Source organism: Microtus oregoni, unplaced genomic scaffold (assembly GCF_018167655.1).
Source record: "Microtus oregoni isolate MIOR12 unplaced genomic scaffold, Mior012 000006F_ref0000085, whole genome shotgun sequence".
Lineage (NCBI taxonomy): Eukaryota > Metazoa > Chordata > Mammalia > Rodentia > Cricetidae > Microtus > Microtus oregoni.
Window position 1 is genome coordinate 38,387,195 of NW_024543065.1, and position 25,453 is coordinate 38,412,647.

The following is a 25,453-nucleotide window of genomic DNA, read 5'->3' on the forward strand; positions in this document are numbered from 1 at the left end:
CCTGCTGAGAGCTAGGATTAAAGGTGTGCCCCTACACAATAATTCAAACTTTTGTTTTTTACTTTGTGGTCTTTAGACAGCCAGTGTTGAGACTGGACTTTTCCCAACAGGAGGAGCGATGCCTGAAGCCTGCTGAGAAGGCTTTGTACTGGTACTGGATGCCACAGAATACAGAGGTCTGGTTTCTCTGGGAGAGAATTGTTTGCTTGTAGTCTCCCTTGTTTCTTGGGGTTTCTGAACAAACTAATCTGCAAGTGTGTGAGCTTTGTGCAAGAGTTTGAATGAGTCTCACATCTCACAGAATAAAGAGGAATCCTCAGAGGGGAAAAAAAATTTCAAGGAATGTTCCTTCTTTGTGTGTTTCCCTTTGGGATGTGTGAGGCTTCAATCGCCCTGGGTCTGTGATGAATTCAGAACCTCATCCCAATCATTCAGTTTCATTTCTTTTTTTAAATATGTATTTATTTATTTATTTATGTATACAATATTCTATCTGTGTGTATGCCTGCAGGCCAGAAGAGGGCACTAGACCTCATTACAGATGGTTGTAAGCCACCATGTGGTTGCTGGGAATTGAACTCAAGACCTTTGGAGGAAGCCGGGCGGTGGTGGCGCATGCCTTTAATCCCAGCACTTGGGAGGCAGAGGCAGGCAGATCTCTTTGAGTTCGAGACCAGCCTGGTCTACAAGAGCTAGTTCCAGGACAGGCTCCAAAACCACAGAGAAACCCTATCTTGAAAAACCAAAAAAAAAAAAAAAAAAAAAAAATACCTTTGGAAGAGCAGGCAATGCTCTTAACCGTTGAGCCATCTCTTCAGCCCCCATTCAGTTTCATTTCTACCACTGATTTCTGACTCAGCTGTGACTGGAAGGGGCATTCAAGTTACGCTAACTGAAAATGCTTTCTGAATGTTTCCAGTACTCTGACATTGCAGGACACTTGGACTCATTTGTAGAATCCTCTCTTCATCCTTCATCTACTGAGCACAGTACTGTTTTAGGAATCCAGATGCTTTCTGAACAATCTCTTTCTTAATTACAGGGCTTGCTGATCACCCAGACCTGCTCACCTCTGCAGCAGAACAAGGAGACCTGGAAGGAGAGAGGAGACCGTAGCTAAGGATCCAGGTATGGTGGAGGCATTGGTGAAAGAGTGGTAAGGGGTTCATGTGGAAATGGGACATGAGATCAGTTTTGTCACATTTTCTTTCACTAGAAAGAATTTGGGAGACTTGCACTGAGAAAAATCTCCTCACAATTATCCTATTATAGGTTTGAGAAGAGGTTCTGAGGAAGAATTGACACTAGGAGGCAAATGAAATTGTATTTCGCTATACATTGAGTGTTGCTGTCATTCCCTTCATAGCATGTCATCATATTAATTGGTTTTCATGTATGACTTTAATAAATTATAAAATGGTGAAAGAAATGCTTTATTACACAATAAATTTGAGCCTTGGTTTCTAGCCACGTTCTCTGCCTTTTAGTGTTTTATCTCCGTTCCTGAAAATAATGCCAACTGAGTTTGATAAGAATGAAAGTAAGTGGTGGCCCAGGCTTTTTATTTTTTTTTTTTTTTAATTTTTTATTTATTTATTTTTTTTTTTTTTGGTTTTTCGAGACAGGGTTTCTCTGTGGTTTTGGAGCCTGTCCTGGAACTAGCTCTTGTAGACCAGGCTGGTCTCGAACTCACAGAGATCCGCCTGCCTCTGCCTCCCGAGTGCTGGGATTAAAGGCGTGCGCCACCACCGCCCGGCTGGCCCAGGCCTTTTAATCTCAGCACTCAAGTGGCAGAGGCGGGTGGATCTCAGTGAGTTCCAGGACAGCAAAGACTATACAGAGAAACCCTGTATCGAGTTTTTTGGGTTTTTTTTTTTCTTTTTTGGTTTTTCGAGACAGGGTTTCACTGTGACTTTGTAGCCTGTCCTGGAACTAGCTCTGTAGACGAGGCTGGAAAAATCCAGAAAAGAAATTGAGCTATGGTGGCCAGGCTTGGTGGTGCACGCCTTTAATCCCAGCACTCAGAAGCAGAGGCAGGCAGATCTCTGAGTTTCAGGCCACTCTGAAGTTCTATGTCAGCCAGAGATACGCAGAAAAACTCTGTCTCCATAAACTTAAAAAAAGAAAAGAAAAGAAAATGGAAGTATATATTTACAGAAGGTTACAGTCCATCTACTGTCTTCCCGTTGATATCTCCTATTGTCTGTAGTCATGACAATTCCAGGTGCTTTCCACTGCTGTAAATGTCATATAAATGTGCTGTAGAGGTTACCTCTAAGTTTGATCCTCCTAGTATTTTCTGGCTCTCTATTGTTTCTTGGTACTTTCAGTATTTATTACTTTCTATAAACTATGCAATAGAATTGTGAAGTATATTTTGTCTGTGTTCTGACAAATGAAGCTTGCCTGGAGTTCAAAAGCCACTAGTTAACCATAGGAGCCGGAGCGCTGGTGGCGCACGCCTTTAATCCAAGCACTCGATTAAGGCAGCCATTTTGTAAGATTTGATGCTTGTAGCTTCTCTGATATTTCTAGGAGACACAGCATCACAGCAAATGTCCTCTTTCTCTGGCTCTTACAACATTCCTGCCTCTTTCTCAGTGAACCCTGACCCTGAGGTAAAGGTAATTGTATTGCTTATGTGTCAGTGGGGACTGAGCATCACAAGTCTGCATTTTGACTGAAAAAGAACTTCCCTTGATGAGTTAGGATTACATTAATCTTTGGGAGTAAAGAAAATATTTATGCAGTTAGGAACTATTTTGATTTAGTAAAGCAGTGCTTGTAGGTTCTCTTTGAAGATCCCTGACTTCAGTAACCCTAGGGAAACTAGCTAAGTTTCCAGTGCCAGGCATGATTTCCCTTTTGTTGAGAGGGTCTTAAATCCAATTTGAAGCTGTGCTTACCATGAAGGTTTCTGTGCTGTACTTGCTGCTTTAGGGTTATCGTTCAGTGCAGATCATTGTTGTGGTTCATAGATGTCATAGCTGGCTAGGACTGTTGGTTGACTCCCACCTTTGAAAGGATGCTTGTTGCCTTCTGATACAATGAAAGCTAGTTCCCAGAGAGGAGGTTTAGGTAGTTATCTTGAGTCCTCTGGGTTTTTTTGTCCAAAATATATGGCGTCTTCAAAAGTAGGAACTCAGCTACCTCTGGGAGGCAAACTTGGATAACAGCAGTAGCCTATAATGAATTGAGTATCTTGGACATCAGTGACCAACAACTACTGTGGAGGCCTGAAATGTGAGCCTATTTTCACATTAACCAAAGGACAGGGAGTTGGAACTTAGCTCTAATTCCTTCAAGGTTATTGTGCTTCCACCTCAAACAAAGGTCCCACCTTTGATGTAGATCAGAGAAGGAGAGGGAGGAGAGTGGAGACCTGAAAATGTGAGCCTGTTTCCACATTTACCAAAGGTCAGAGAGTTCTGTTCTCTCAAGGCTATTGTCCTCAATAGGTGTGGCTAATATAGCCAGACCTCCTACTCCAGGAATAGCGAAGTAGATCTGTTCTACCTCAAACAGAAGTCTAAGGATCCAACTAAGATTCATTTCCCAATGGATCCCACCCAGGGAGTGGTTTGCCTACAGAATGCTTTGGTCTAGGGATTGAACATGACTTGTTCTAGCAACCAAATGTTTAATTATGAATGTAGCCAACGATCTTCAATTGGTCTGTTCATTTCCTTGTATCATGTTAATGCAGTCTTTTGTCCTATTCCTGCCTTTTAGGGTCAGGAGTATTTTAAGCAATTGGAAATTAAATGCTGGCAAATTTCAGTACTCACTGGAATTCCCTCCTGATACTATGCTATATGTTTCTCCATTTTGCTATTTTCATTTGCATCTTCATATTCTTTACTATGTTTCTAAATCCCCATGCCTTTACCTGGTAAGAGGTATTTTTGTCAAGGCCGGTCCAAAACAAACTACAAAAGCATGTGTCCTGCCTGATTTTGGTGGTTTTGTATGAAAATCTCTGGCTCTTGTGAGGAGCATCATCAGCCCAGATATGGTTTTTGTTTTCATTCTAAATGTATCTGCATGTACAGACTTATGTATTAGAAGCAGTTTTTTTTTGTTTCCATTTCCCCCTTTAGATCATTTGCTCCCTGTTATTCCCAACTATTAATACCCACACGTCTCATAGTGCTTTCTTTTTACTGCATCACTCCAAGTTGTGTGTTCAAATCTAAAGATTTGGAGCTAGGAACTTCCTATGAGAGAGAATATGCAATGTTAGTCTTTCTCTGTCAGGAATACCTTACTTGAAATGCTCTTATCTGCATCCATCCAATTACTTGCAAAGCTCATGATTTCAGTTTTCTTTCCAGCTGAATCATATTTTCACTCTCCCTGTCCGTTGAAGGACATTTTGTACCTATTGTGAGTAGATCAGCAATGAGCATGGCTTGCAAGTATCTGTGGAGTAGGATGTCAAGTCCTTTGAGCATATGCCAAGGAGTGGACTATCTGGGTCATGTGCTAAATTCATTAACTTGAGAATTTGTTGATTTAATTGAGGGTTTTCCATATTGATTTCTAGAGCACCTAAATTATTTGTTCATAAGGATTTTATTCCCTATGCTTGCTTGTTTGCTTTCCTTCCTTCTTTCCTTCCTTCCTTCCTTCCTTCCTTTCTTTCCTTTTTTGATGCTGTTTCTGGTTGAATTATTCATAGTATTCCTCTTCCTTTTCTGTGAGAATGCTTTGCTGCCTTGCCTATGGATGATTACTTCCCAGTTCTCTGGTATTTATCTATTCTTCATTTGAAATTTATTTCCCATGTTCCCTTTTAATTCCTCTGAATCTTCTGTGTATGTTCTGCCTGTAATTTATTATCTGCAGTGTTGCATTCATGAAATCAATTGTGATAATTCATAACTGTCCTAAAATGCACTCATGTGTTCCTCGATTGTAAGATAGAATTTTTCTGTGTGCAACAGTGCTGTTGGTGGTGATTTTCTTTACAAGCCCTACCTCTCGCTCCATGCTCTCCTGGGTTTTGGATCATGGTGAAGACATCTGGTCGTATTCTGTTTCTTGAATCTTTTCATGTGGTTTGACATTGTTTTGTAACCTCTTTCAGTATTAATTTTGTTTTTCTTTTTGACCCCTTAATGTGAAAGGGCAGCAAGCCATCTACTCATTGTTCCTGAAAGAGAAACTCAAAAAAGAGAAACATAAAGGAATGGCCGATTCTCCAATAAACGTGCCCCAGGTCAGTAGTCATGTCCTCCTATTTTTATGGAAATGTTGTAGTTTGATATACTTTGAAGCCTTTCATTTTCTGCTTCTGACTGTTTTTTTTTTAGCTTTCCCATGAAAAATTACAAACATAAAAATAAACAAACACAAAAATCACATGTTGAAATTAAGCAGGCCCACTGTACAACTCAATGTACTTTTGTACAGTTAGAGTAGTCACTGCGAACAGACGCTCTGGAGCCTCACATGGGATTTTATAGTTTTAATATCCAATATAGTTGTTGTACTTATCTACCATCAAAAACCAAAACTGTGACAGTGTTAGAGCTAGAAAAGCACTCGGCTTTATATCCTTTTTCATAACTTATGTTCATTGTCTGCATCCAGTTCTACCTCAGTATTGATATTTAACTTTACTTACCTTGTTGTACTGTGCCCACATGACATTTCATTGGCAAATTCTGCATATGAGGGAAAACATGATTTCTTTCTGACACTGTATGACCTCACTAACTATTACGCATTCTAAGTCCAACTGCTTTCCTGCATGTTATTATTAATTTTTCTCTTCAGGTGAATGGTACTTCATAGTATATACCATTTCATTATCCATTCATCTGTTGATAGACAGTTTGGTTGATTCCAATGTTATTATTCCAATGTTCTTATTCGGGGCTGGAGAGATGGCTCAGAGGTTAAGAGCACTGACTGCTCTTCCAGAGGTCCTGAGTTCAAATCCCAGCAACCACATGGTGGCTCACAACCATCTGTAATGAGATCTGGTGCCCTCTTCTGGCCTTCAGGCATACATGGAGGCTTAACACTGTGTATATAATAAATAAATAAATAAATAAACAAACAAACAAACCATCTGTAATGAGATCTGGTGCCCTCTTCTGGCCTTCAGGCATACATGGAGGCTGAACACTGTGAACATAATAAATAAATAAATAAACAAACAAACAAACCATCTGTAATGAGATCTGGTGCCCTCTTCTGGCCTGCAGGCATACATGGAGGCTGAACACTGTGTATATAATAAATAAATAAACAAACAAATAAATAAATAAACTAATGTCCTTATTCTTTTTTTGAATAAGCAGTAGTAAATATCAGGTATAAATATCTCTATTGGGGGTATGGGGTTCTCTAGGGATATGGCCAGGAGTCAAAAACTGGGTCATACATTAGTTCTATCTTTAATTGCTTAATAATCTTCAAACTGATTTCCATTGGAGTGTATTAATTTGCATCCCCACCTACCCACCCTTACACCAACAATGAATAATGGTATCTTTCTCTCCACATCCTCTCTAACATTTGTTGTCAGGTTACTAGATGACTGCTGTTTTACCTGGGGTCAGGCAGTATGTCAGAGTAGGTTTAGTTTGCACTTCTGTGGGTGAATTTTAGGGATCCTGAATACATTTTGCCATATTCATTGACCACTTGGGTTTCGATACTTAAAACTGTTCAGTTTATTTGCCCATTTGGGATTGGCAGTTATATTTCCTTGAAATTTTACTTTCTGTAATTCTCAGTGAAAATTAGACATGAGCTGCTATCCAGAATGCTACTGGTACAGATTCTTTCCCATTCTGTGTAGTGTCTATGTAATCTGCTGATTTGTATTGAAACTCTTATCTTCATGGAGTATCATCTGTTAATAGTTGGGTTAGTTCCTATGCTGATGTTCTTTGTAATCAGTAAATTCTTGCTCACCTCGATGTGTAGTCCCTGAGTTCTTGGTTTCTGATTGCTTGGTTCTAAATGAGTTTTTTATTCATTTTGAATGGATTAATATACATTGTGTAAGATAAGAATCTAATATATTTCTGATAGAATTTAATATCTTCATTTACTGACAGGAAATCTGTGTCACTCCAGAATGCATCCAAAGTAACTACACTTATGTGTACATGCTGAGCTGTAACTTAAATATTATTTGATGTGTTTTTAAGACTTCCATCAACTTTTACAATTCTGCAATTGAAGTGAAATGTTCTTCAAAACTTCTGAGATTGTTATTTGTTTAAGTCAGCTTTTTAATATTTATAGAAAAATTTGGATTATATCAAATGTGACGGATGCTGATTTTTCTATGTGCTTGAAAATAGCTCAATATTATTATGAAATTAAGTCTATAGACTACTTGACCTTATTATATATTGAAGTTAAAATTTGTAGTATGCAGTGTGGCACACCTTGTTACTGTTGGGAAACCCCCAAAGTCTTTGACTATCCAGTCAATCACGAATTATGCCTTCTGTATCTATCCCTTTACTATTTAATGATGGGGCTTTGAACCTAGAATCTAAACACCCCAACTGATCCTGTTAGGATAGAGTCTTGTAAGACCTAAGTACAGACAGTATTGATTCAGTATCAGTGTTTTAGCATGATCTTCAGGTACTGCATTAAAAAGCACATGTCCTCATCAAGAATTTTCCTTCGTAGACATGGACAATACCAATGTGACCTAACATAGCATCCATAACGTATAGATTACTGTGTTCAGACCTTAAATGTATATCTTCTTGCAGGGACATGCTTGTGAAACTATCATGCATGTCATCCTGCTTTCAAAGTTAGAATATTCATTATAGAGTGTGACTTTATTAGAAATCATCTTTTTTGAGTAGTTGTCTTCTCTCATTGTCTACATCCCTGATTTCCTTAAGTCTCCTTATATCCAGGAAAGCATTCTGCCTGGTGTTATGTGATTAAACTGTGCCCTTTGTTTCAGGGTCTGTTTACATTCTGGGGTGTGAATGTGAACATCTCCCAGGAGCAAAAGGAATGCCTGGACACTGCTCAGAGGAATTTGTACATTGATGTGATGTTAGAAAATTACAACAACCTCGTCTCTGTGGGTGAGAACATTTGCTTGTAGAATTCCCAACTCAGGCTATAGGTCGTTCATTGTCTGTTAGGCTGCATTGGAAGCAACAGGAAACTAGGAAATGCGTGATAGTAGAAAATTTCTTTTTCTTGGTATTTGTTTTTTGCTTTTTTAACATTTTTCATACGAGAGGTGTCATGGACTGTAACATGATTAATCAAAACCCAGAGACAGAAATAAATGTTCAACCTGAAGGTTAGAAAAGCAAACAGTCAGCAACTGGCTCTTACCTCTACCTCAGTCCAAAATGGCGATCCTGCATCCAATAATCTCAGAATGAGCCCATGTGTTAGAGCTGTTTTCTCCCTTCTTACATTCCTCTTTAATTTAGAGTTAACAGCATGAACAACTACTACCCAGTTTCTTTGGCAAACTGGCTACTGGGTTTAAAGGTGTGTTCACCGCCGCTGGTCTATAAGACTGATCAGTGCTACTATTTTATTCTCTGAACTTCAGGCAAGCTTTATTTATTAAAACACAAATGCATTATCACTAAAATGCACCCTTTAGTTTCATGATGCATTCAGAAACTCAATAGTTTAAGCAGTTTCCAATCATTTTTTTTTAATTTTTTTAATATTTATTAAGCTCTACAATTTTCTCTACTCTCTTCTCTGCTTCTCCCCAACCCCCTTCAAACCTCCCCTAAGGTCGCCATGCTTCCACTTTAGCCAGGAGATCTTGTCATTTTCTACTTACTACTTCCCATGTAGATTAGATCTATGTAAGTCTCTCTTGGTGTCCTCATTGCTGTTTAAGTTCTCTGGGATTGTGGTTTGTAGTCTGGTTTTCTTTGCTTTGTGTTTAAAAACCACCTATGAGTGAGTCCATGTGATAATTGTCTTTCTGTGTCTGGGTTACCTCACTCAAATTATGTTTTCTAGCTCCATTCATTTTCTCGCAAAGTTCATGCTGTCGTTTTTTTTTTTTTTTTGCTGTGTAGTACTCCATTGTGTAAATGTACCACATTTTTCTTGTCCATTCTTTGATGGAGTGGCATTTATGTTGTTTCCAGGTTCTGGCTCTGACAGACAAAGCTGCTATGAGCACATGTCCTTGTGGCACGATCGAGCATCTTTTGGATATATACCCAAAAGTGGCATTGCTGGGTCTTGAGGAAGATTGTTTCCTAATTTTCTGAGAAATCGCCACACTAACATACAAAGGGGTTGTACCAGCTTCCATTTCCACCAACAATGCAGAAGTGTTCCCTTTTCCCTACAACCTCTCCAACATAAGTTGTCATCAGTGTTTTTGATCTTGGTCATTCTTACAGGTGTAAGATGGAATCTCAGAGTTGTTTTGATTTGCATTTCTCTGATGACTAAGGATGTTGAACATTTCCTTAAGTGTCTTTCAGCCATTTTAGATTCCTCTGTTGAGAGTTCTTTGTTTAGGTCTCTACTCCATTTTTTCATTGGATTTTGTGATCTTTTGGTGTCCAATTTCTTGAGTTCTTTGTATATTTTGGAGATCTGATGTGGGGTTAGTGAAGATCTTTTCCCATTCTGTAGGCTGTTGTTTTGTCTTGTTGACCTTGTCCTTTGCATTACAGAGGCTTTTCAGTTTCAGCAGGTCCCATTTATTAATTGTTTCTCTCAGTATCTGTACTGCTGGGGTTATATTTAGGAAGAGGTTCATTGTGCCAATGCGTTCAAGTGTACTTCCCACTTTCTCTTCTATAAGTAAGGTTCAGTGTGGCTGGCTTTATGTTGATGTCTTTGATCCATTTGGACTTGTTTTGTGCATGATGATAGATATGGGTCTATTTTCATCCTTCTATATGTTGATAACCAGTTATGCCAGCACCACTTGTTAAATATGCTTTCTTTTATCCATTTGATATTTTTTGCTTCTTTGTCAAAAATCAGGTGTTCGAAGATGTGAGGATTGATATCCAGGTCTTCTGTTTGGTTCCATTGGTCCTCCCGTCTGTTCTTATGCCAATACCAGGCTGTTTTCAGTACTATAGCTTTGAGTAGAGTTTGAAGTCAGGGATTGTGATGCCTCCAGAAGTTCTTTTATTGTACAGGATTGTTTTGGCTATACTGGGTTTTTTGCTTTTCCATATGAAATTGAGTACCATTCTTTCGAGGTCTTTGAAGAATTTTGCTGGGCATTGTGTTGAGTCTGTAGATTGTTTTTGGTAAGATGGCCATTTTTACTATTTAATTCTGCCTACCTAAAAGCATGGGAGATCTTTCTACTTTTTGGCGTCTTCTTCATTTTCTTCAAAGATTTAAAGTTCTTGTCATACAAGTCTTCCACTTGTTTGGTTAGAGTTACTCCGAGTTATTTTTGGCTATTGTGAAGGGTGTTGATTCTCTGATTTCTTCCCCAGCACTTTTATCATCTGTGTACAAGAAGACTACTGAATTTTTTGAGTTAATTTTATATCCTGCTACATTGCTGAAAGTGTTTATGAGTTGTAGAAGTTTCTTGGTAGAATTTTTGGGATCACTTATGTAAACTATCATATCATCAGCAAACAGTGAGAGTTTGACTTCTGCTTTTCCAATTTGTATCCCCTTGATCTCCCTTTGGTGTCTTATTGCTCTAGCTAGGATCTCAAGAACTATTTTGAATAGATAAGGAGAGAGTGGAAAACCTTGTCTTGTTCCTGATTTCAGTGGAATCGCTGGGAGTTTCTCTCTATTTAGTTTGATGTTGGCTGTTGGCTTGCTGTATATTGCCTTAATTATGTTAGGTGTGTTCCTTGTATCCCTGCTCTCTCCAGGACTTTTATCATGAAGGGGTGTTATATTTTGTCAAAAACTTTTTTGGCATCTAATGAGATGATCATGTGATTTTTATTTTTCAGCTTGTTTATATGGTGGATTACGTTGACAGATTTTCATATGTTGAACCATCCCTGCATCTATGGGATGAAGCCAGATTGATCATGGAGGATGATGGTTCTGATGTGTTCTTGGATTCGATTTGCCAATATTTTATTTAGTATTTTTGCATCAATGTTCAGAGTGAGATTGGTCTGTAATTCTCTTTCTTTGTAATGTCTTTCTGCGGTTTGGTATCAGGGTAATTGTAGCCTCATAAAAAGATTTTGACAAATGTTCCTTTTATTTCTATTGTGTGGAATAATTTCAGGAGTATTGATATTAATTCTTCTTTGAAAATCTTGTAGAATTCTGAGCTGAAACCATCTGGTCCTGGGCTTTTTTTTGATTGGGAGACTTTTGATGACTGTTTCTATTTCTTCAGCAGTTATAGGTCTGTTTAATTTGCCTATCTGGTGTTGATTTAATTTTGGTAAGTGAAATTTATCCAGAAAGTTGTCCATTTCCTTTAAGTTTTCCAATTTTGTGGAGTACAGGTTTTAGACATATGACCTGATGATTCTCTGTATTTTTCTCCATGTCTGTTATTATGACCCCCTTTTCATTTCTGATTTTGTTAATTTGGATATTCTCTCTCTGCCTTTGGTTAGATTGGAAAAGGTTTGTCTGTTTTGTTTATTTTCTTGTAGAACCAGCTCTTTGTCTCATTGATTCTTTGTAGTGATTTCTTTGTTTCTATTTTCTTGATTTCAGCTCTCAGTTTGATTACTGCCATCTAGTTCTCTTACTTGAGTTTGCTTCTTTTTGTTCTAAAGTTTTCAAATGTTCTGTTAATTCACTAGTGTGGAATTGTTCCAGCTTCTTGATATAGGCATTTAGTGCTCTGAACTTTCCTCTTAATATTGCTTTCATTGTGTCCCATAAATTTGGGTATGTTGTATGGTCATTTTCATTGAATTTTAGGAAGTCTTTGATTTCTCTCTTTATTTTGTCATTGACCCATTGATGATTCAGGTGAGCATTGTTTAATTTCCATGTGTTTGTTGGTTTCCTGCAATTAGTATTGTTGTTCACTTCTAGTTTTATATCATGGTGATCTGATAAGGTACATTGGGTTATTTCCAATTTTTTTCTGTTTGTTGAGGTTTGTTTTGTTACTGAGTATGTGGTCAATTTTTGAGAAGGTTCCGTGAGGTGCTGAGAAGGTATATTCTTTATATTTATGGTTGTGAGCCTAGCCTTTAACGGCTGAGCCATCTCTCCAGCCCGAGAAGGTATATTCTTTTCTGTTTGAATGGAATATTCTATAGATGTCTGTTAAGTCAATTTGAGTCATAACATCTGTTGGTTCTCTTATTTCTCTGTTCCTTTTTTGTCTGATTGACCTGTCCAGTGGTAAGAGGAGAGTGTCAACGTCTCCCACTATTAGTGTGTAGGGTTTAATGTATGATTTAAGCTTTAGAAGTGTTTCTTTGACATATGAGGGTGCCCTTGTATTTGGGGGCATAGATGTTCAGTATTGAAATTTCCTCTTGATGGATTTTTTCCTGTGACTAATATGAAATGACCTTATTTGTCTTTTTTGACTGATTTTATCTTGAAGTCTATTTGTTAGATATTAGGATAGCTATACCTGCTTGTTTCTTAGGTCCATTTGATTGGAATATTTTTTCCCAACCCTTTACTTTGAGACGATGTCTGTCTTTGAGGTTCAGATGTATTTCTTGTATGCAGAAGAAGGATGAATTCTGTTTTTGTATCCATTCTGTTAGCCTGTGCCTTTTTATAGGTGAGGTGAGTCAATTTATATTAAGGGATATTAATAACCAGTGGTTGCTTTCTCCTGTTAATTTACTTTTCATTGTTGGTGATGTTAATTTGTGTGTTTTTTTTTTCTTCTTTGGGATTTGCTGTTATGAATTATCAATTGTCTGTATTTCTGTTGTTGTAGCCCTCTTCCTTGGGTTGGAATTTTCCTTCTAGTATTTTGTGTAGGGCTGGATTTGTGGCTAGGTATTGGTGAAATCTAGCTTTGTCATGGAATATCTTGTTTTGTCCTTCTTTGGTGATTGACAGTTTTGCTGGGTATAGTAGTCTGGGCTGGCATCCCTGGTCTCTTATTGTCTGCACAATGCTTGTCAACAACCTTCTGGCTTTCATTGACTCCAATGAGAAGTCAGATGTAATTCTGATAGGTCAACCTTTATATGTTACTTGGCCTTTTCCCTTTGCAGTTCTTAATATTGTTTCTTTTTTTAAAAAAAAAATATTTATTTATTTATTATGTATACAATATTCTGTCTGTGTGTATGACCACAGGCCAGAAGAGGGTACCAGACCTCATTCCAGATGGTTGTGAGCCACCATGTGGTTGCCGGGAATTGAACTCAGGACCTTTGGAAGAGCAGGCAGTGCTCTTAACCTCTGAGCCATCTCTCCAGCCCCCAATATTGTTTCTTTACTCTGTGTATTTAGCGTTTTGATTATTATGTGGCGACAAGACTTTTTTTTTTGATCCAGCTATTTGGTGTTCTGTAAGCTTCTTGTGTCTTTATAGGCATATTTTTCTTAGGTTGGGAATGTTTTCTTGTATGATTTTGTTACATAAATTTTCTGTGCCTTTGAGTTGAACTCCTTCTTTTATACCTATTATTCTAAGATTTGGCCTTTTAATGGTATCCCATATTTCCTGGATTTTTTGGGTTAAGCTTTTGTTAGATTTATTGTTTTCCTTAACTAATGAGTCTATTTCCTCTATTGTATCTTCAGCGCTTGAGATTCCCTCTTCCATCCCTTGTATTCTGTTGTTCATGCTTGCGTTTGTGTTTCCTGATCTTTTTCTTATGATTTCTGTTTCTATAGTTCCTTCGGCTTGTGTTTTCTTTATTGCTTCTATTTCAGTTTTCAAGTCCTGAATAGTTTCTTTTATATGGTTGATTTCTTTTTCTTGGTTTTATTTAAGTAATTTGCTGATATCTTCCAAATTTTTTGTTTCTCTTTTCTTCAATTTATTTAAGGGAATTTCTCATTTCATCTTTAAGAATTTCTAACATTCTCTTGAAGTTATTTTTTTACTTCATTTTCTTCTGGTTCATCCATATTTGGTTGTTCAGGCTTGCTGTTGTGGGGACTTTAGGTTTTACTGGTGTTGTTCTGGTCTTTCTGGTGTAGCATGTGATCTTACCTTTTCTATTCATCTTTTCCTCTAATAGGTGGTTGGGGCTGTCTGAGATTCTGTTGAATAATCTTCTAGGTGCCAGTGAATTCAAAGTTCAGATGGTTTCTCCTTGTGGTACAGTCTGTGTCACAGTTCTTCTTATCCCTGGCGTCTTCTTCCAGTGGATCTTGTTTCCTCAGGCCCTCTCTGTCCTAGGTAGCTCCTTCAGAGCCACTCCTGTGGATTTTGTGCCCAAGGTGGAGTTCCTTGCCTCTGGGCAAATGTGCCCTAGGTTACCAGGTTTGGCCTGCATTTGTAAATCTTGGTCTGGATTCCCTCCTGCAGGAATCGATGGGTTGGAGTTGGACCTGGAAAGGTTTCTGGCTCCGGTCTTCTGCCTCGGAGATCCCAAGTTCTGGTGCGCCCAGATCCACAGAGGAATTGCTTACTTTCTCAGAGGTCCCAGACTCACACTTGGACTGGCAGAGGTTCTGCTGGAGATGTCTGACTCTGGATTTGCTCGCTGGCTCGATCCTGATCCGCCAGGGTCCAGGGAATAGGTTGGTTCCCTGGACTGGATTTGCTCCTGGCTCTTGCTCCTGGTGGAGATTGTTTGCTCTCTCTCCTAGGTAGCTGGTTCTGTCCCTCTCCGGTTCTGGTCTCCACCCATATCTTAAAGCGGGTTTTCCATCATTGCCTTTGCCATTGTTTTAATTGTGAGAAAAATTAAGAGTATGGAAACTTAAAATTCTTCCTAAATCTGCTGAAGATTCTGATAGGATGGAGCAATTGGGAAATCATTCCTGTGTTGTTCTACTTTATGTTCTCTTCATGTATTGAGCAGAGCGCTGTGTTAGATGTCTGTATTCTCTACACATTCTAGTAGGGGTCATGGACTACCTCACAGAATATGTGGATTATTGTATGCAAGGTAGGCCTGGTATCTGGAGCACGTGAGATGGCTCTGGAATGTGGAGAGGAGGGTAGTGAATGAGCAGGACAAAAGTAATGATTTCAAGTGAAAGAGAAAACAAGGACTGAAACTAGAATTTTGCTTTATCCAATTCCACATAAAAGGATGCCTGGTCATTTAAATTAGTATAACATCCTGGCCCCAGGGTGATTCAGTCTATTGGAAATGTTAGAAGACATTGAGCCTTATTGCACCCGAATTATGGTTAAAATAATAGTACAAAATGTAATTTTATGTGAGTATGCTGATATTGGAATAATTTGACAAATTGTAAACCTAATGTGAATCCATGAAGTAGAATTATTCTGTAATTGCCTACCTTGCATGTGTGTCAATGGTGGATAGAAATAAGCAGTGGCTTTCTGTAATAGCCCTGCCACTAATGATCTAGAGCAGCAGTTGTCACTGTTGGTAATGTTACGATCCTGTAATGAACAGCTTGTGTTGTGGTGATCACGACCATGAAATTATTTTGAGTGCTACTTCTTGACTGTCACTTTACTACTAAGTGATATCTCAGTTACTAAGGCCATCAGATATGTTTTCTCAGATGGTCACCTCCCACAGGTTGAAAAATGATGATCTAGAGCCTCTGATGTCTGGCAGAATCCTTGCTTTGCATCCATTATTATTGAAAGAATCTATGTAGTTTTTTTTTTGGGGGGGGAACCTTTGATGCTTTTATATATGCCTTGAATCTTTAAAGACATTTGGTCTTCTGCAGTATAATCTTCATTGCTGTACATTAGTTAGTAAGAGACTGAACCTGGGATTGGATTATACTCTTCTTTAACAGTTTCTGAGATAAAAATACTTAAAAATACAGACAGGTATTCTATATATAATCAGTCAGTGGGCTCCTTCCCAAGGGAAATTTCTGATTCCTCAATTATTTGTTTCAACTTCCTTATAGTGAAAGAATGAGGTCAAGTAGTGTGAGCTCTATTCTAAGTAGTTGCTGGTTGACTTATCTTAAGAGAGAACATAGGAAGAGAGTCATTTATCAAATAATTAGTCTTGTACTCATTTTCCAGAGAACTATGGCATGTGTAACACTGTCCCCCAGCATGTGAAGACTGATAAGGAGTCTCGTCAGTGTAATGAGCTTGGCAAAATGCTTCGTGACCCCTCCAGATGTGCACTTTATAGAACAAGTGAAACTACAGAAAACTCTAATAACTACAGATGCAGTAATCACGGCGATACCTCTGACTTATCAAACCCAGATAGACATGAAAGCGTGCACTCTGGAGAAGAACCTTGCAAATCTAGAGACTGTGAGAAATCTTTAAATTTGTGTTCCAACATTACTCAAGATCACAGAGTCTACACTGCAAAGAATGAGCACAGGCAGGGAGAATATGATGACTGTTTCAGCTCTGCATACAGTCCTATGCAGCAAACAATCTATATCAGAGAGAAACCATTCCTGTGTGAGGAATGTGGGAAATGCTTCAATACTGCCTCAAACCTCAGTGTACATCAGAGAATTCATACTGGAAAGAAACCCTATAAATGCGATATTTGTGAAAAATCCTTTGCCCGATGTTCAAACTTTAAAATTCATCAAAGACTTCATACTGAGGAGAAACCTTACAAATGCAAAAAATATGAGAAGTCTTTTATTGGAAAGTCAAATCTTAAAGGGTATTACAGCATCCACATTGGAGGGAAGCCTTATAATTGTGAGGTATGTGACAAATCCTTTCATATCTCATTTCTTAGAGCACATCAGAAAAAACATACTAGAGAAAAAATTTGCAAACCTAAGGAGTGTGACAAATCCTTTGCCTTTAACTTATATTTTAGAACACAACAGATTGTTCCTAGTGAAGAGAGACATTATTTTAGTAAAAAATGTGACAAATATTTTACTAGATGCTTCTACTTCAGAGCACATCAGAAAATTAATAGGCAGAGAAACATACCATTGTGAATAATGTGATGTACCGTTTATCTGAAATTCTCTCTGCTTACAAATCTCAAGAGCATATGAAATAGAAACACAAAGATAAGAAACTTCGGAATGCCTTTAATAAAGGTCTAAATCTTTGAAAATATCACAGGGTTTATATAAACATTAAATCCTACAAAATATTGGAAATTTTTTTTATGTGTTTATGTTTGTGGTGACATTGCATGCATGTAATCTGTACACCGCGTGTCTGTCTGGTACCTGGGCATACAGGAGCCCAGAATAGAACATCAGATCCCTTGACAGTGGATTAACAGTAAAGCGTGAGATAATATGTGTGTTGAATTAAACCTCGTTTTCTGGAATAGCAACCACTGCTCTTAACCACTAAATCATATCTCCAGTCCTCAGAGGAACAAGGAAAATCTTCATGAAATGTTCTCTTTTCCTGTCTGTCCCTGGGGAGGTGTGAAGCTTCCATCATCTTGGACCTAAGATAATTCAGAACCTCACCAATGTACATCCCAATCATTTAGTTCATTTCTGCCTGAATTTTGACTGAGCTGTGAATGGAGGTGGGATTCCAGTTACACTAACTGAAAATGCTTCCTAAATATTCTAACATTGCATGACAATTGGAAAATCACTTGTTTGTTTTCTTTTTATCTACTGTGTACAGTACTGCGTTAGAAATCCATATGCTTTCTAAAGAATCTCTTTCTCATGTGCAGGGTCAATTGATCACCCAGACCTGCTCACCTTTGGAGCAGAACAAAAAACCCAGAGAAATGGAGAGAGAGGAGATAGTGTCTAAGGATCCCGGTATGTTGCAGGGACTGGTGAAGGAGTGGAAAGGGTTTCAAGTGAATGTGGACTTGGGACATGACATCAGTTTTGACACATTGTTTCACTAAAAATACTGGAGACTTCCATCCACTGAGAAAGATCTCATGGTTATCCTATTGTAGCATGCCTATAATAGGTATAAAAAGGTATGTTGAAAGGAGCTGTTCTGCAAAAGAATTGATACTAGGAGGCACATAAAATTTTATTTGAGTATATATATCAGTGATACTATCCATATTCATGTACGTCACTGATCATGTCATGCAAATATTAAGTGATTTTCATTTCTGTGGTTTTAGTGTGTTATATAAAAGGATGAAAATTAATACCTCTAGGTTTATTTATTTTCAGATTGTTTTGAGCTTTGGTGTGCTAGCACATTCTTTACCTTTTAGTGTAGTAGGAAGGGGGAGTGGGCTGTGTCCCGCCCGGTTCTCGGCCTCTCAGCTAGGTCATACCCGAAATAATTACACAGAAATTGTATTAATTAAATTACTGCCTGGCCCATTGCCTCTAGCTTCTTATTGGCTAACTCTCACATCTTGATTCAACCCATTTCTAATAATCTGTATGTCACCTTGAGGTCATGGCTTGCCAGGAAAGATTTAGCATGTCTGACTGTGGCGACTCCATGGCAGCTCTCTTTGCCTTCCTTGTTTCTCCCAGCATTCAGTTCTCCTCCACCCCTCCCCCCCAAGTTTCTGCCCTATCAAAAGGCCAAGGGAGTTTCTTCATTTGAGCAGTGAAAGCAACATATAGAAAGAAGAACCTCCTACACCATTTTAGTGTTATTGTGTCCATTCCTGAAAATGATGTCAATAGAGGTTTGATAAGAATCAGGAAGTATATTTATAGACTGTTAAACTCTGTCTACACTGTCTGCCCATTGCTATCTCCTATTGTCTGTTGTCATGATAATTCCAAGTGGTTTTCATTACTGTAATATAATATACTGGCTTCTCATTGGTAGTTTTGTTGAAAAAAAAATCTGTGGCTCTTTTATGGACCATTTTATCTGAGAGTATTAATATGGTTGACAGTGATTTTCTCCATAAACTTTTAAATGTGGTTTCATGCTCTCCTGGCTTTGAGACCATTGACCAGACACCTAGTAGTATCCTGGTTCTTGGGTTTTTCATGTGGTTTTACGTTGTTATTGAACGGTTTTCCTTACTAAATTTTGCTTTTCCTGTTTGACTCCTTTATATGAAAGGGCAGCAAGCCATCTCTTCAGCAAGCCATCCGTTGTTCCTGAAAGAGAAACTCAAAGAGGAGAAACAAGAAATGGCTGATTCTCCAGGACATGTGTTCCAGGTCATTGGTCATGTCAGTTTTTTTCTGGAAATGTTATATTTTGAGACATTGTTTTTAACTTTATTATGAAAAACAGTTGCAAACAACAAAAAATTCACATTCTAAAATTAACCAGACCCCAAGACTGTACAACTCTATGTACTTTTATTGGGGAGAGAATCTTTGGAACCTTACATCGACTTTGATGTTTCAGTCCTGAATATATTTTGTAATAATTATCATCTACCCTGTTCCCCTAAAAGTGTGACAGAATTAGAACTAGAAAAGCAATTATTTTTATATCCTTTTTCAAAGCTTTTGTTCAATTAACTGCATGCAGTCCTATCTCAGCACCTGATATTCACCCTGTTTTTGTTCTCTTAACTCTGTTCTACTGTGTCATAATAAACATTGTTTCCATAAATACATATCATTGACTAGATTCTGCATATGAGGGAAAATGTGATTTTTTGTGGCACTTTATGACCTCACTTATATTACACATTCTAAATCCACATTATCCTTCACATATTTGTTATATTTTTCTCCTCGACTGACTAGTGCCCCATATTCATTATCCATTCATTTGTAGATGCATGGTTAGTTTGATTCCAATGCTTTGCTATGGTGAATCGGCAACAGTAAACACGGGACTCCCTATAGTGGGCTGTGAAGTTTTCTGGCCTTATGCCCAGGAGTGAAAGGACTGGGGCCACTTTACTCCTAGCTTTAAGAATTTAATAATCCTCAAACTGATTTTTTTTTCTCTGATTTTCATTTGAGTTTATTAATTGCACCCCCCCACACACACACACAAACAACACAATAAGTTCATAAGGGTTCCTTTCTTGTCACTTCTCTAACATTTGTTATCAGATTGGCAAATGATAGTCATTCTGCTTGGCGTGAGGCAATATTTACAAGTAGTTTTTGTTTATATGTCCATAATGGCATTTTAGGGATCTTAAACAATTTTTGCAGCATTTATTGACCATTTGTTTCTGTTTTTGAAATATAATCTGTTCAGGTCATTTGCCCATTTGTTGATTGGCAGTTTTGTGTCCTTGGAATTTAATTTCTGTAATTTTTGCTAAATTCTAGGTATGAGTCCCTATCTAAAGTGTCGCTGGTACAGATTCTCTCCCATTTGTGGGTGTCTGAGTGATCTGCTGATTGTTTCCTTTCATGTACACAAACTTTATTTTCAAGTAGTCCCATCTGTTTATACTTGGATTTTGTTCCTGTGCTGTTAGTGTGTTTACTATTCAAAAAGTTAAATATAGATACAATATTTAAAAGCACATTTCCTCATCACAGATTTTTCTTCTGAGACTGGTACAATCTAATCCTGCATGACACAAACACAGCATCCATAGCAGATAGCCATGTGCAAACAATAATCTGTTTTTGGTTTCATGCATATTGCTTGTAAGAATATTGTGTAAATCCTGTTTCATAGAGTTAGGATGTTCATTATAGAGTGACTATGTTAGAAATCATTATTTGAATAGTGGTCTTTACTCATCTACTTTCAAATTTCCTTAAATCTCCTTATATGCATAAAGAAATCTGTCTGGTCAAACTGCGCTTTGTCTTTCAGGGTCTGTTGACATTCTGCGATGTAGCTGTCAACTTCTCCCAGGAGGAGTGGGAATGCCTGGACTCTGCTCAGAGGGCTTTGTATGTTGATGTAATGTTGGAGAATTATAACAACCTGATTTCTGTGGGTGAGCATAGTTTGCTTGTAGAATTCCTCACTCAGGTTTTCTATGTCCCTACTTTATAGTTGTAGGCACTCTGATAAACTGTCATGGAAATAAGAGAAGACTATGGAAAGTTTGGTAGTAGGAAAAAACATTTTTATGATCCCTGACAAAGAAAAACTCTTTGTTTCTTTTTTTTTTAATATTTATTTATTTATTATGTATACAATATTGTCTGTGTATATGCCTGCAGGCCAGAAGAGGGCACCAGACCCCATTACAGATGGTTGTGAACCACCATGTGGTTGCTGGGAATTGAACTCAGGACCTTTGGAAGAACAGGCAATGCTCTTAACCACTGAGCCATCTCTCCAGCCCTCTTTGTTTCTTTTAAGTAACCCTTTACTCTTAATAGGAATCAGGTTTTCTGAACTGTACTCTTCATGACTGTTCATTAGTAAGTACAAACACTATGAACCTGGGATTGTATTAAACTTTTTTCATCATTATCTGAGGACATAAATATTTAAAAATAAAGATGTGCATTCTAAATATAATCCCAAGGACTAATTACTAATTTCTCTAATATTTGTTTCATCTTCCACAAGGGCTGTCAGTCTGTTTTTGTAAGAATCTATATAATTAAGGTGAAAAAATATGTTGACTACTGGGAGCTCTATTCAAAGTAGTTGCAGGTCGACTTAACAGAAAAATTAAAGAGGCAGTCATTTATCAAATGTTTGATTTGGAACAAGCTCTAGTAATCTGAATTGTATTTTTTCTAGAGAACTATTGTATATGTGATCCTGTCTATCAACATGTGAAGAATGAAAAGGATTCTTGCCAGTGTTGTAATGACCTTGTCAAAATGCTTCATGACCACTCCAAATATGCACTTTATAAAACAAGAGAAGCTACAGAAAACTCTAATATCTACAGGTGCAGCAATCACGTTGATGCCTCTATGAACTCAGCAAACCTAGATAGACATGAAAGCATGCACAGAGAAGAAGAACCTTATAAATCTAAAGACTGTGAGGCGTCTTTAAATTTATGTTCCAACATTTCTCAAGATGAGAGCCTGTACACTGCAAAGAGAGAAAACAGACAGGGAGAATATGGTGACAATTTCAACTCGGCATACAATCTTTTGCCCCAAACAATCTACATAGGGAAAAAACTACATCAGTGTGGGCAGTGTGGTAAATTCTTCAATTTCCCCTCAAACCTCATTATACATGAGAGAATTCATACTGGAGAGAAACCTTACAAGTGCAATGTTTGTGGCAAATCCTTTACCCATTGCTCAGGTCTTGAAAGACATCAGAGAGTTCATACTGGAGAAAAGCCTTACAAATGTGAGGTATGTGACAAATCCTTTACAGTGATCTCAAATCTTAGAATACATCAGAAAACTCATACTGGGGAGAAACCATACAAATGTAGAGAATGTGACAAATCCTTTACCCAGTGTTCTCATCTTAAAAGACATCAGAGAGTTCATACCGGAGAGAAACCTTACAGATGCAAGGAATGTGACAAATCTTTTTCTAAGAGCTCAACTCTTCAAGCACATCAGAAAATTCATACTAGAGAGAAAACTTACAGATGCAAAACCTGTAACATATCCTTTACCCGGTGTTCAAATCTGAAAATACATCAAAGAATTCATCCTAAAGAGAGAACTTACCTTTGTAAGGAATGTGGAAAATATTTCACTAGCAACTCATATCTTAAAGTACATCAGAAAATTCACACTGGAGAGAAATCTTACAAATGCAAACACTGTGACAAGTCCTTCACCCAGTGTTCAACTCTTAGAACACATTACAGAGTTCATACTCGAGAAAGAAAGCGTGTGTAAGGAATGTGAGGTTTGTTTTACTGGGTGTTCAATACTTCAAACACATCAGAAGATTCATACTGAAGAGAAAAATACTGTTGTAAAGAAGATGACATAGCATTTATATGGCAATACAAATCACATCAGTATACATGATGGAAACATAAAGGTAAAATTGTAAAGGCCTTGAATGAATCTTAAAATCTTAGGAAAATATTAAAGAGTTTATATTAAATTAAAATCCCACAATTCTGTGTGGAAAGCTTTTAAAAATGCCTAGGGATTTTGACTGCATGTATGTCTGTACCTTGTATGTAAGCTTCTCCTGTGGGGGCCTAAAGAAAGTATCCGATCCACTGAAGCTTGAGTTATAGGTAGTTGTGGGTTGTATCTGTGTGTTAGCAATTGAAGCTTGGTTCCTTGGAATGGCAGCCAGTGTTCTTAACCATTAAGCTATCTGTCCAACCACCTGGGGAAAGCTATAATTAAAACATTTACCTTGCTCAATATCCTAAATTTCATGAGAATACCATCCATGGTTACGGTGGTTTGAAAGAAAATGGCCACCAAAGGGAGCAGCACCGTTAGGAAATGTAGCTTTGTTGGAGTAGGTCTTGTTGGGTCTCATATATGCTCAAGATACCACCCAGTGTCTGAGTTCACTTCCTGTTGCCTTGGATCAAGATGTAAGGATTAAACCCCAGCCCCATGTCACCCTGCATGCTGCCTGACGATAATGGACTAACCCTCTGAAGTATTAGTGAGCCATCCCTATTAAATGTTTTCCTTTGTAAAAGTTGCCATGGTCATGGGGTCTCTTACCAGCAACAGAAACCCTAACAGGGACAGAAGTATTGCAGTGTTAGTCCTGACAATGCTTGAAGGAATGTGGACCTTGTGACTATGTATTTAAAAAGTAGTTATCTGTTTTAAGTGCTGATTAATGGGACATCCTGGTAGGAGCATGGAAGACAGTGATACTGAGTGATTTTAACTAAGTACCTGGATTGAGTAGTAAAAAATATAGTATGTGGCCTAGAGATTGTTGTGATATTTTGGTGAAGAATGTGGCTGCCTTTTGCCCTTGTCCAAAGTGTCTGTGTGAGGCTAAAGGAAAGTTTTGGAGTTTGTTAATTTTATTAACAGAAGGCATCTCAAAACAGCCTCATATAGACTCTGCCATATAGTTATTAGTGATTATTCTAATGAATATTTATAATGGAAATGAGCATGTCTAGCAAGGAAAAATACAAAATGTAGAGCAATTTGCAAAGGAAAAGAGCACCAAGAATGGAGTTGAATTCTGTGTTCCAGGAGATCAACAGATTAAGAAATAGAAAAATGGGAGTGGTGACCTCAGGACATCATCCTACCCAGATAAGTTTCCAACTTGTGAAAGAAAATTAAAAGAAACAGCCAGATGTACTGATGATACATGCTTTTAATTCCAGCACTGGGAAGGCAGAGCCAGGCAGATCTCTTGTTTGAGGCCAGCCTTTTCTACAAAGCAGGTTCCAGAACAACCAGCCTTAGGCAATAAAGGAAATTGTTGAAAGCAAAGCTGATGAAGGGGCCATTTCCAGTCCCAGTAAGCAAGAGAACTCAGCAGCTTTGACCTCATAATTCTGACTTCAAGGGTAGAAGAAATGTATGTGGAACCTTCCTCCTTGAGTAACAAAACTCACCAAGGCCACACATGTGTCCAGGGTGTGATAAATGGAGGCCCAGAGAGGTTATTGTGTGAAACTGAAGGAAAAGCCTGCATTTCCTTGGAGACCCCAAGATGTTAGAGATGCCAGAGTCATGAGCTATCTGTTGAAGAAAGCTGCTAACAGGGAGTGGAACCATCCCATGAGAAAGAAGTGTGTTGCAGTCAACACAATTGAAGGGAGTTTGAGCCCTGAAGAACATTTTGACATCAGACATGGAAATGCAGTTTGGAAACCTGACGGGTTTTTGGTCTTGTTTTGGTCCAGTATTTCCAGACTTTCTTCCCTGTGTTTTGGAATGGTAATTAGTATCCTGTGCCATTATATGTTGGAAGTGTGTTTTTTTTTTAATTACGGTGAAAGTGATTACATGACTCTGGAGAGACTGGACTTTTAAATGTTTAGACTGTGATAGAGTGGAATCTTTTGCATTTGGACTGAATACATTTTTGTGTTATGGTATGATTACATGCCTTTATAGCTAGGCAGTCAAATTCAGTGGTTTGAAAGAAAGTATCCCCCATAGGGAGTGAGATTTTATGGAGATACAGTTTTGTTGGGGTGGTTGTGGCCTTGTTGGAGGTAGGGTGTCGCTGTGGATACAGGCTTTGAGTTGTCATCTGCAAGCTATTCTCATTGGGATAGTTTACTTCCTGTTGCCTTTGATTTGTTAAAAATTAAAGACAGCTGACTTCACTTTTCCATTTAATTAAACATTGTTAACCTCAGCTAGAGGTTAACTTTTGAGTAGTTTTTCCTCAGTAACATTGTGAATTACACATCATAAGCTGTTTCCATTGTTCTGAGAGTTGACCATAAGATGTTTTGTGGAAGAATATCTGAGTATGCGGCTAGACTGAACACATATGGAGTTCCAGGACTGGTAGGACTACATAAACCCTGTCTCAAAAAGAATCATAAGGACAGAATGTAATATCAAAATTTTGACAAAGCCTTTGTTTTTCCTCTAGTTTTGTTGTACACTGAAAAGGCATGCTTTTGACACCATATAAAAGTGAACCATACCTTATTCATTTGAAGTTCCACCTCCAAATACATTCAATTTGACTATTCCTTTGCCTAGTACTGAAACAGTATACATAAAA

General features: G+C 37.9%; 1 protein-coding gene and 1 pseudogene across 1 annotated transcript in view; both read left to right on the top strand.

The window, feature by feature from the left end:
- Nucleotides 1–1,416, top strand: part of LOC121449786 — a 15,672-nt gene extending 14,256 nt beyond the window's left edge. The window contains exon 3 of the mRNA XM_041654465.1: nt 1,043–1,416. Within this exon, the coding sequence (XP_041510399.1) occupies nt 1,043–1,052 (10 nt within the window). The 3' untranslated portion in view covers nt 1,053–1,416. The remainder of the gene's footprint in view (nt 1–1,042) is intronic.
- LOC121449787 lies at nt 1,055–22,879 on the top strand (annotated as a pseudogene).
- Nucleotides 22,880–25,453: the final 2,574 nt, after the last annotated feature.